The sequence below is a fragment of the Polistes canadensis genome, unplaced genomic scaffold, assembly GCF_001313835.1.
Source record: "Polistes canadensis isolate GaletaPanama2010 unplaced genomic scaffold, ASM131383v1 scaffold_13, whole genome shotgun sequence".
Lineage (NCBI taxonomy): Eukaryota > Metazoa > Arthropoda > Insecta > Hymenoptera > Vespidae > Polistes > Polistes canadensis.
In genome coordinates this window covers 35561-48566 of record NW_014569560.1, presented here as the reverse complement: position 1 = coordinate 48566, position 13006 = coordinate 35561, and the positions used below count along the sequence as shown (strand labels likewise).

Below are 13006 nucleotides of genomic sequence, written 5' to 3'. Positions count from 1 at the left end.
CTAGCAAAAAAAAAATTAAAATATTATTTATTTAAATAATAAAATAATAAAAATATTTTTTTCAACATTACATTATTTAGTTTTATTGTATTTTTTTTTACAGAAAATGGATTTTTTTGGCAAGATTACCTTGATGCTACTAAAAGTGTTGAGGTACCACAAATTATGTTTCCACATGTTGAATTAACATTGGAAAGTGGCATTGAAATTGGAATGTCCTTAGAGGTACCAATAGGAAAAACAGTAGATCAATCCAATACAAGTTATTGGATTGCTTCTATTGTTATGGCTTGTGGGCCATTATTAAGATTACGATACTTTGGTGGAGATGAGAGAACATTAGAATTTTGGTTTAATCTTACCAAAGAAGCCGGTCATGAACTTGGCTGGTGTAAAGCGAATAATAAAAAATTAGAGCCTCCTGACATCGTAGTTCAAAAGTCACCAGATTGCATCGACAAATTATCAGAATTTTTAAAAACTGCACGCACTGTACCATCAGTACTTTTATCTGGGGTAAATTTTATCATCTTTCTTTGTATTAGTAATTAGTTACCATATCATTGTATTTTTTATTATTATTTTTATTAAATAATATTTATTTTTTTATAGGATGGTCTTAGCATGACAGAAAAAATTAAACAAGGAATGAAAGTGGAAGTAAGCGATGTGGTACACCCTTATAAATTATGGGTAGCTACGGTAAGCATTGTTACATTGTAACAAATTAAAAGTTAAATATAATTTCAATACATTTTTTATATTATTGCGTTCGAAAACTTAATTATTTTGTAAATACATTTCTTTTCAGATTATAGATAACGTTGGTGGACGTCTTTTGTTGAGGTATGATACACCTGGTTCATCATTCAAAGATTTTTGGATATTTTGTACATCGGAACATTTGCATCAATATGGATTTGCATCCGAATCGGATACAACTTGGTTTTTGGAACCACCTAGTTCTATAGTAGATAGACATACCTATGAAGAATGGAAAGATTCGCTCGAATCTAATCCAAAAAACTGTGATACACCAGAAGAATTATTTAAAAATAATATCGATCATCCTAAACATAATTTTAAAGTTGGAATGAAATTGGAAGCATTGGATCCAATTAATCAGACTAAAATCTATCCAGCTACTGTTATTAAAGTATTCGATGACATATATTTTTTAGTCCATATAGACAAATATGATAAACATGTGAAGGGTAGCGACATTGAGTCTTGTTTGTATAATCATTCAAAAAATAATACTTGGCTTTGTACAGCAGAACATCCATACATATTTCCAATTGGTTGGTCCAAAAAACATGGTATTAAGTAAGTATTATATTTGATAAAATATATATTATTCATAATACTTTATTAAAAATGCATTGCAAATAAATTTTTTTACACTTATATTTCTTATAGAATTACAAAACCAGAAGGCTGGATTTCAATTGCCGAAGAATTTGATTGGAACGAATACTTAAAGAATACAGAAAGTATACAAGCAGATGAGAGTTTATTTTATGAGAGACCAAGTGCAATAGATGCAGGTTTTGAATGCGGCATGCGTTTAGAAGCTGTCGATCTAGAATATAAAAATATTATCTGTGCTGCTCATATTACCAAAATAGTTATGAATTTATTATGGATAAAATTAGATAACTATGATAACAACAAATCAGAACACATAGTTCATATGAGTTCTTTGGAAATATTTCCCGTTGGTTGGTGCGAATCTAATCATTATCCATTAAAACCCCCTAAGGATTACATAGAAATTTGTAAAAAGATGCAAACTCATATTGAACAAGAAAAGAAAAACAATGTTTTAGATATACCAATTTCAGAACCACGCTCTTCCTTGTGGTGTCCTAAAATATATTTTAATTATCGTTGTTTTACCGGTCCAATGATTTCTAAAGGAAAATTAGCTACTCTGCCAAAATCTGTAGGACCCGGCCCTGTAGTTTTAGTAATGAAAGAAGTTTTAACTATGATAGTGTCAGTTGGATACAGAAGTGCCAGAATTTTAAAGGTATTACAATGTGACACTGATCCAGATCCTGGATATCGTTTGCAAGTTTTAAAAGCAAAGCATAAAAATAATAATTATCTTGCGCAAGTTGCTGTCGTTACTTCTGGAGACATGGTAGCTGAATTTTGTAGAAATATTTGTAAAAAATTAATGGTATGCCCTAATTTATTTGGGCCCTTGCATGTATTAGAAAATGAATGCCCGGACAAATGTCATAAAACATCGAAAACTAAATTCAGTAAGTCTAATGAACACATCTATCTGTAGTTTCGTTTCTTTGTTACTATTTAATTTGTACAATATTTAATTACAGCCGCATCAGTGGGAACAGGAAAACGAGGGAAACCAAAAGGTTACACGAGTATAATGGTACAAAAACCAAAGCAATGGGGTAGTAAACGTAGAAGAAAACGTGGTAGATGGGCTAACAAAGACAAAAGAATAAACTGTGAATACGAAGATGAGATGCCTTTTATGCCATTGGATTTAGCAAAGCATGTATCAGATGGTCCTGAAGAAACATTCGATGGTAGACAACCACTTTCGGAAATAGATATTATGATACAAAAAGGTTTAGAAAAATCCGACAAATCAGATGATTTCAAAACTGAACCTCCATCGAGTAACGCTTCTGAGGATTCTGGAAGTTCATTTAACGATAGAAAAATAAAAGATAATGGAACTGGAAGTCCTAATAGTTTGAGTACCAAACATCATTTTACAAGATTTAGTCAAAACGTAACTACAACTCGAGGGAGTAAAAGAGTACGTGATTGGGACACAAGTATAGAATCTGATTGTTCTGAAGCTGATGCTGAATATGTAAGAAAACAAAAAAAACAAAGAAGACCAAAAACACGGAAACTTAATTCCAATCCTTTATGTTGGACGATTGATGACGTATTTCAATATCTTCGGAAAACTAGCGACTGCAAAGATATCGCTTATCGCGTTAAACAAGAAGTAAGTCATACTTTATTACATTACAATAACAAAGTTATAAACAATAAACTTATTAAGTAAGATATAAATAATATAATATTCTATTATTTCAGGAAATAGATGGCCTCGCCTTTTTATTGTTAAATTTGCCATCTCTCACGCAACATATGAAATTACGAACAAGTTTAGCCATGAAGCTTTGCCGTCATGTAGAACAAGTAAAAGTAACATACTTTTTACGTCATATTAATGAAACCGTTCCGGAACATTAATCCATAGGATAATTTTTTAATTTTTTAATAATTTTTTTTTGTTATTTATAAATTGTATAATGTATAATAATGTGATATATACATACATACATATATATATATATATATATATATATAATTCATTGAAATATTGTAGGTAAAAAGTACTATTTAACGTATTGCTCATCGATTGTGATTGTATGTAATTTTTAATTTATGTACATTATAAGACACATGATATAATGATAGCAATAAGCAAGAGAAATATCTTTTGAGAAATACGATTTAAATAATGAAATTATACATATATATATTTTTTTCTGATAATAAGAACGGATAAAAAAGGATATTTAGATAGTGAGGAATTTTAATCGAATGATAATAATTTACCTTGTACGTAATATAAATGTATTGTACTATTACGTATTTTTTTCCAATTGAATCTACGTTCACGTGCGAATGTTAAATAATTTTTTACGTATATATATATATATATAAATAATTTAATTGTAATAATGATAATAATAATGTGATTAAAAGAATTTTGTACATTGTAGTATTTATGATTGGATGCAATTACAATGTGTTAGGTCAAATTTTAAAGTATATAATAGTAGTAATTGCATTGATTTATTGCAAACATTCAAGATGTCTACAATGTTACTTTGATATTGATCATTATAATGTATTGCTTCCAATGATGCTAAATACCACAAAAAGAAAACTGATCTTTTTGAAAATCTTCGCTAAACTGCCTTTAGTCTAGATAGCATGTTTTAAAGACATTTTTATTTCCAAGTAGTCTAAGAAAAATATGTATATGTATATTATCTAAGTATTACCTGTAAATAATCTTTCTTATTTAGGTCATGTACAATGTATATCAATAATCATATTTAATTGAATGGTTAAAAATCATTGTTCTTCGCGCGCGCGCGCGCGAATTATTATTTAAACAATACACCTAATCTTAAACAATATTTAATTCCTTAGAAATAATTAAATATAGATACGAATGTTATCTATCATCTAAACTTTCGCGACTTGAAAGACAAACGTGATCATTTGTAAGCGACTCTCGTAACGGATCATCCGTTACAGCCAAATATGATCACATTTATGAACATGACCATAAATCGTAGAACAACAAAATGATTTTCAACAATAGCATCTTATTATTATCAATACACACACACACAAATCTTTTAAAATAAATCTAAATATACTTCTATCATAGATAATATCTGAAACGATTCAATTTATAGCGCGCTTTTTTAAAATTCCCACACTTTTTAAAATTGCGTATATTTGACGACTAACTTCAGAGTACTCCACCTTTTCATATAGAAAGAGATCGGAGAGGATTATTTGCGCATGCGCGAACAAGGAACGCATCGGCGTGAACGGTGTTTTATATATAAGTAGTAGTGAACGTATATAATAGAAACGAAGGAAGAGTAGGGGTAAATAATGTTAGTGTAGATGTAACTTGCACACGTACAGTGGTACGGTACCGTACGGTACGTTCAGTGCGTGAGTCGTTTGTTTTCGATAATGCCGTGGTAATGACAGGGATATTTGTGCATTAAAAAGCAACTTAACGTCTGGATCGGTGAGTTGAATTCAATCAAAATGATTCTTAGAATATTACTATTTATATTTAGAATGAGAAATAAAGTATGGGTGTTGGCCATTTAACATAGGAAAGAAGAGCAACGGTAGACAGCATCGACGATCGATTCTCGTAGCTTACAGCATCGCGGGTGTGCCCGTTTGTCTACACTGACTTGTACTGTTTTTTTTTCCTTTTTTATCCTTCTGACCTCAAATGGGGAAATATTTTCGTGACAATGATTAATATCACATTGATATTGATATTAGTCATATATATGATAATAGAACAAATACAGAATTCAAATTGCGTTTAAAGTATTACAATAATTTTTCGAGTCGTACACTTTCTCAATGATTTGTATACGATTATTTTATGATTTCGAAGGACGTCATGTTCGGTGAGATCATCGTAGAAATTCTTTGCATTTTCCATACGTATGAATGCATTCCTTTTTATAGAATACTTTGTTGAGATAGAATTTTGAAAATCATTTGGATGAAAACTTTCGTAATATCTGTAGGAGGTGTGTTGTATGTTCAGCAGAAGAACGTGGATCGATTAAACTGTGCTCTATTTTGTTCCCTTTATACACGAAGCCTAGTACAAAACACAGCCTACCTAAATAGTATGACACATGTTGAGAAAGAAAGAGAGAGAGAGAGAAACCTTACTAATTACCTAGAGTACGCCCAGTCTTCTTCGCGACCTAACTGATACGCTTTTATTTTTTTTTTTTTTAAACTGCCTTTTTTATCTTTTTCTCTCTTTAATTTTTACATCTCTCTTGATAATTTGATCTACTTTTACATAGTAGTGACTTTAATCGACAGAACAACCCCTACGCTTATTCTAATTGTATTCTCGCAAAGATATAGATTTCGCACGTTTCCTAATTCTTACAAATCTTTTATGAATCTATTTTGCATTAATTTTGTAAAGAAGAAAATTGAAATCGTTAGTTCCAATAATTTTGTAATTTAATTCTCAAAGGATTACAAAAGAGGTATTAGAATGTTTCTATTAAACAATTATTTCTTTTTTCTTTTTTTTTTCTTGTATTCATGATTTTTATTTCTATTTAACGTTTTCTAATAGAATATATTTTACTTTTTTTCTTCAGATACAAAATACAAGACGCAACCATGACGAGATTAGCTGTATTCATAGTCATATCATTTGTACTGCAATCATCAGCTATAAGTGAGTATAAAATTACACTTACGAATGCTTACTTTCGATTTAATTTGATAAGGATTCAATTCCAAACAAGTTATTTAATGTGCATATATTTTGATTTTTAATTATAGTTCGTATCCCGGATAATGTAGAAGGTGAAAACAAATTTGTAAAAATTCGTTATATGTAAAATCTCATTTTTGCTGTAACATCTAATATTTTGCATCAAATTTTTCAAACGTTTCGAATAATTTGATATAATTGTTTTTTTTTTTTTTTAAATGTAACATTGCACATATATATTCATATGTAATATTTCTATCAATTTAGGTGTACATTCTCCAATCAAAATATAATCTTCGATCATTTATATTTCTTTGCTTTATTACATCTTGTATGCTAATTGCATTTAGAAAGATTTTTGCTATGTAATTGTGAAGCATAAAAAGAAATTATTTTATCGAATCATCAAATTTATATTTCATCATTTATCCGTTCTTATTTATATAATATAAATGTTACTCCCATAGACCTGATCTATATCATAAAATATTGTGTACATAGCAAAGTACATTATGAATATAAATCTTATATTAATTGAATTTATGTATTTATATATTGGTTTATTTATATTATACAACCTATATATTATGTTGAATCATACATGATATACAACACAAATTTGATGTAGCATAAAATTATACAAATAAGAATCCTCACAACGGCACAAACCTTTTTACATTCCATTGTGTTACATCCTACAATATTTTTATATTCGATGTACATTGTTATATATTTCTTAGAATATGTATCATATTTATAACTTGTAAAAATATTAATAATATATAATTTTTATTAATATAAATTTGATATAAATTAACAGTTCAGTCTCCACCACGGATATCCAAGCAGCCTCCTACAGATGAACAACTTTTCCAAGTAGCTCAAGCTAAGGTCAATAATAATGATAAACCCTTCTTGATTGAATGTGAAGCGGAAGGAGAACCTGCACCAAAGTGAGTCTGATTTTTTTGTTTCTAATACAAGCTTAAATCCAAAAATACATTTATATATGAATTTCATTCATAAAATTAGATCTTATTTTAACTAAAACTAAGGTTCCTACTCTGCTAAGAAGCCAGAGTAACTGGTCTTAATTACTAGTATGACCTCATATCCTAAAGGGGTATAAAGTTACCACTACTGATAGATACTTTACTTTTACTAAAAGCTGACTCATATTTAGTTTAATCAATTTACATAGATATTAAAAGTAACCAAATTTATCCATATTTTTTATAAAATTAATATAATCAAATGTAATCAATATCGTATATGATAAAATTTATAATAGCGTTGAATATGTAGGAAAATAAATTTTAATTTAATAATAAATAAATATTTTAATTATTAAAACGTAAATTAAATAAAAATACAAATGAAGAATGTGTGTTTATAAAAAATGAAGTATATTAATGTTAATAATAATAATTTAGGTACCGATGGATTAAAAATGGAAAGAATTTTGAATGGCCAGCATATGATGATCGTATTTCTCAACAACCAGGAAGAGGCACTTTAGTCATAGCAAGACCTCGAGATGAAGATTTAGGACAGTACCAGTGCTTTGCAGAAAATGAATGGGGAATAGCTACGTCCAATTCTGTTTTCGTTCGTAAAGCAGAACTCAATGCATTTAAAGATCAAACTCCAATAAGTTTACATGCTTACGAAGGAGAACCATTTAAATTAACGTGCCAACCACCAGATGGGTGGCCAAAACCAAATGTGTATTGGCTTATTCAAGATACAGCTGGTGCAATTAAATCGATTAATAATTCTCGTATGACGTTAGATCCTGAAGGAAATCTTTGGTTCAGCAATGTTACGAGGAACGACGCGTCTGACGATTTTTATTACGTGTGCGCGGCAACCTCTCTATTCCGAAACGAATATAAATTAGGCAGCAAAGTTTTATTAAATGTTATTTCAACCGGAGCATCTTCTAATCAGAATAAACACGAGCCTGTTAAGCAATACGTTAGTAGAAAAAATGAAGTTGCTCTACGCGGTAAAAAAATTGAATTATATTGTATATACGGCGGTACGCCTTTGCCGCAAACCGTTTGGAGTAAAAATGGCAGATTGATACAGTCAAATGATAGAATTATACAAGGGAATTATGGGAAATCGTTAATTATAAAGCATGTCAATTTTGAAGATGAAGGAACATATAGTTGCGAAGCGTCTAACGGCGTTGGAGATGCTAATTCGTATTCTATAAATTTACAAGTAATGGCAGTTCCATATTTCACGGTAGAACCAGAGATCATAAATGCAGCAGAGGATGAAACTGTTGAATTTAGATGCGAGGCAAGCGGTGTGCCCGAACCAGACATCAAATGGATTCATAATGGAAAACCAATATCAGAGGCACCTCCTAACGAAAGAAGAAAAGTTACTACTAATTCTATTATTATAGAAAAATTGAAAAAGAAAGATACTGGAAATTATGGATGCAATGCCACCAATTCTTTAGGATATGTTTACAAAGACGTATACGTTAATGTCTTAGCTCTTGAACCTGAAATCACTCAACCTCCAAATGACCAAGCAACGGTCGAAGGCAAAACAGTTAGAATTACTTGTCGCGTATTTGGAGCACCAAAACCAATAGTTAAATGGGCTAGGAATGGTCAAGAATTAACGGGAGGAAGATATAAGATTATGGATAATGGTGATTTAGAAATAGAAAATATAATATTCATAGATGCAGGTAGTTATACCTGTCATGCTTCTAACAAGTTGGGAACAGTGGAAGCATCTGCAAATCTTGTTGTGAAAGAGCGTACAAAGATTACCGATGAGCCTGAAGATTATGAAGTTGCAGCAGGTTCTACTGCAACATTTAGGTATATAATATATCTATTTATTGATATGTGTGTATTACATGCATTTATTTGTATATTATGTTATTTTATTTTTATTTTACAGATGCAATGCAGTAACTGATTCTAGCTTAACTTTAACGATAGAATGGTTGAGTAATGGCGAACCAATTGATTTTGAAATGGAACCAAGATTTGTACGAAGTACAGATTATTCATTAATGATCACAAAGACAACAGAATTAGACTCTGGTACTTATACTTGCGTTGCTCGTACCGAATTAGATGAAACGAGGGCACAAGCAACGTTGACTGTTCAAGATGTACCTAATGCTCCTAAATTAATTGGTGTTAAATGTATGTCTGATAATGCGATTATACAATGGACTCCTATGGGTGATAACAGAGCTCCAATTTTACGATATACTATTCAATACAATACAAGTTTTACCCCGGATACGTGGGAAACATCGGCAGATTTTGTACCAGCTACAGAACAAAGTTACAGTGTGCCAATGTCGCCTTGGGCTAATTACACATTCCGTGTACTTGCATGGAACAAAATAGGAAAATCTTTACCTTCATCACACAGTGACATTTGTACAACTCTGTCGGATGTTCCTTATCGTAATCCAGATAATGTCATGGGTAATGGAACGACCCCTCAAAATCTTGTCATTTCTTGGACTACATTACCGCAAATAGAACATAATGCACCAAGATTTATGTACAGAGTATATTATAAAAGGGATAGACCTGAAGAACAATGGACTATAATAGATGTTAATGATTGGAAACAGCACAGTCTTACGATAGAAAATCAACCAACTTATCAACGATATAAAATTAAAGTTATTGCAATTAATGAGAAAGGAGAAAGTAAAGCTGAAGCCAAGGAAGTATATGGATATTCTGGAGAGGATGTACCATTACAAGCTCCTGGAAACTTTACTTTGGTTACAATCAAATCCAGTACATCTGCTGTGCTCTCATGGAACACTGTCCCTGAAGAGTCAGTGAGAGGCGAGTTGAAAGGATATAAAATTCAAACTTGGACGGAGAAAGAAGGTGAAAAAGGAATGCGTGAAATTGATATTAGAGGTAGCCACATGACGCGCGTTTTAGTTGACAAATTTATTCCGTATACAAAAAACTTTGTCAGAGTCCTTGCTTACAATGGAAGGTAATTTAAAATATTCAAACATATAATCTCTTAATTAAACAATTGGGTAAATAAATAAATCATTTTTTATCCATTGTTTTTTTTATATACAGATATGTAGGACCTCCATCTGAAACCTTAAGTTTTGATACACCAGAAGGTGTTCCAGGAACAGTACTTAGTTTTGAAGCTTTCCCAATGGGTTCTAGTGCGCTCTTTCTCGTCTGGTCGGAACCTGCCGAACCAAATGGTATTTTAACTGGCTACAGAATTTATTATAGGGTTGTAAATGGAACGAGATTAGAGTCATTATTAGAAAGAAAACCACATATATCAGATCCAAAAGCTACTAGTGCTAAATTAGCAGCTTTGGCACCTGATACCAAATACAGAGTCCACATTCGAGCTACGACTAAAGTTGGCGAAGGAAACGAGTAAGTTTCGTTGACCTCAAATTAATTTATCTAATAAAATACATGAATTTTTTCGATAGATAGTAATAATTTTTTTGCCCCTCATAGTTATTTCATAGAAAAAAGGACACGTACTTCTCAAAGACCAGACGTACCTCAATTTACATGGGAAACAATTCCTAAAGAAAATGGTTATTCCAATGTAAGGATTATGTGGCAACCAAATTTAAATGGTAATCCTGGTAGTCACTTCTTTGTTAAATATAATCTAAAGGGTGAAACAATTGCTACTGAAACGGATCCGGAATTTCAATCGAACACGATTGAAGTAAGTAATTATAATTATATGTAAAAACCATTTAATAAGCACAAAATTAATTATATTTCTTTTTCTTTTTTATATAGGTTCGTGGACTTCAAAGCGGTGAAGTCTATGTTATGTCTGTAGTTGCTGTTGATGGGGATTATGTAACTGAAAGCGTGCCTCAAGAGATAGAAACCAGTAGCGAAGGCCCAATAATTCAACCTAAAGAAAATGTAGCAACAGCTGGGTGGTTTATAGGTAATACTTTAAAGATACAACAAAATAATAAATAAATAAATATGTGCATTCGTGTATTAATATGTTTGATAATTTATCCAGGTATGATGTTAGCAATAGCATTCCTTCTACTGGTTTTAATTATCGTCTGCGTAATTAAACGAAACAGAGGTGGAAAGTATGCAGTACACGAACGTGAATTAGCCGCTGGACGAGGAGATTATCCTGATGAAGGTGGCTTCCACGAATATTCTCAACCTTTGGATACCAAATCTGCCGGTGGTCGTGCGTCGTTAGCTTCATCTTCTCATCAAGATGGAAAACATCCAGAATCTGACACCGATTCTATGGCAGAATACGGAGAAGGTTTGTTTTTATATAATGCTATAAAAATTATTTAATTAAATATTTATTTTTTATATATAAAATATAATTTCGTTGTAGAATATAAAAAACAAAGCATGCTACATACCAATTTGTTTATTTCTCTTTTTACTTTTGCGATAAATATTATTTGATCAGCAAAAAATGTTATTATAAGCTACGTTATATTTGCCAGCTTGTGCACAATTTAAACGAATTACGTTCGATTTAATAACAAGATAGTTTACGCGATGTTGCATTTATTTCTGTATAGCTCATATATTTTTTTTATTTTTATTACATTCATTTTATTTGCTTTGTTGCTTAATTTAACACAGAGGGTATGAACGAAGATGGATCTTTCATTGGTCAATATGGTCGGCATCGTAAACCAGAACCTAATTCACAAGCATTTGCAACGTTGGTGTAAGGTAGGTAAAGTCACGTTTTATTTGCATTATATTATGCTTCTTTTAGCAATTGTTTTAATTTTCACATTAAAACACATTTATTCATTACTTTTCAAAATGTTATTTAAAACATAAAAGTAAATGTGATTTTTTTACAATGTTGTTTATGTTTATGATTTATAGGGCCTTTCACAGAAGACGGATCATTCATTGGACAATATGGTCCTAAAGGCAGACCAGAGGAAACACCGTCCATTCCAACCGGAACTATGGCTACGTACGTGTAACCTCTCTAAATATCTCACGAAAAAAAAAGAAAAAGAAAAAAAAAACAAGATAAAAGATCTTTTCTCATCATAGTCATGGTAAGGAATAAACTAAATCCTTACATGCTGCAGCAATTTCGCTATGCACTTTGCGCTGGGCGCAATGTCCAACACTATACTGCCAATTTAGAATTTGCTTTTGGGTTTTATAGTTAACTTTAGAGACAAAAATTCATGAAAATTTTCGTGCGTGTTAAGAAGATTTGTTAACAAAATTTAAAAGTATACATACACATACATATATAGCTTTATCAAAGTTATATTTCCTTCCTTTTTTTTTTTTCTTTTTTTTTTTTTGAATTATTTTAATTAAGAGATTATATGAAATAAATTTAAAACTCATTTTTAAATCTTCAAAAAATGTTTAAAAAAAAAGAAAGAAAGAAAACAGAAATTGTACGGCATAGTTGAGAATCTTCTTTAAAGAAAAATTTAAAGATACGTTGATAAAATTAAAATTACCAAAATGTGTATACATTTGCACATACGATATAATATTATAACGCAAGTTGTAAATTTATTTAATTCATCTCTCTTTCTCTCTCTCTCTCTCTCTCTTTCTCTTTCTCTTTCTCTTTCTCTTTCTCTCTGGTCAGTTGTAAAACCCAAAGACAATAGATGTTTTCATAGCGTGCAAGCTATTTATGAAAATAGAACTATAGAAACTAATCCAATATCTGTGGTGATATTTGACAAGGCTAGATTGAAAGCAGACACTTTAGCTTATTACAGGGTATCTAAAATGTGTTTGCATTATTCGGATTGCGATTGTATATGTATATATGGATGAAACAACAACAAAATACTTTCAGGATTGCATATATCGTCTAACATTTTGCCTCACGTCTTATGTGTTCAAAGAACAAAACAAACAAAAAAAGAAACAA

At 30.7% G+C, this 13006-nt stretch overlaps 2 protein-coding genes across 4 annotated transcripts in view; both read left to right on the top strand.

Moving 5' to 3' along the window:
- LOC106793388 (scm-like with four MBT domains protein 1) overlaps window positions 1-3497 on the top strand; it is a 4625-nt gene extending 1128 nt beyond the window's left edge. Inside the window, exons 3-8 of the mRNA XM_014760281.1 lie at window positions 104-516; window positions 613-702; window positions 812-1326; window positions 1420-2270; window positions 2346-2995; window positions 3088-3497. Coding sequence (XP_014615767.1) covers window positions 104-516; window positions 613-702; window positions 812-1326; window positions 1420-2270; window positions 2346-2995; window positions 3088-3246 — 2678 coding nt within the window. The 3' untranslated portion in view covers window positions 3247-3497. The remainder of the gene's footprint in view (window positions 1-103; window positions 517-612; window positions 703-811; window positions 1327-1419; window positions 2271-2345; window positions 2996-3087) is intronic.
- Window positions 3498-4701: 1204 nt separating this feature from the next.
- LOC106793367 (neuroglian) lies at window positions 4702-12125 on the top strand. 3 transcript variants are annotated; one of them, XM_014760239.1, is made up of 12 exons: window positions 4702-4837; window positions 5961-6040; window positions 6148-6171; window positions 6900-7032; window positions 7513-8928; window positions 9011-10087; window positions 10180-10500; window positions 10588-10807; window positions 10885-11041; window positions 11123-11386; window positions 11722-11814; window positions 11977-12125. In XM_014760239.1, the coding sequence occupies exons 2-11, from the start codon at window positions 5983-5985 to the stop codon at window positions 11811-11813; spliced, it is 3762 nt and encodes a 1253-aa protein (XP_014615725.1). In that variant the 5' UTR covers window positions 4702-4837; window positions 5961-5982; the 3' UTR covers window position 11814; window positions 11977-12125. The 3 variants fall into 3 exon arrangements, with proteins under 3 accessions (XP_014615725.1, XP_014615724.1, XP_014615726.1); XM_014760238.1 differs by lacking the exon at window positions 11722-11814; XM_014760240.1 differs by lacking the exons at window positions 6148-6171; window positions 11722-11814.
- Window positions 12126-13006: the final 881 nt, after the last annotated feature.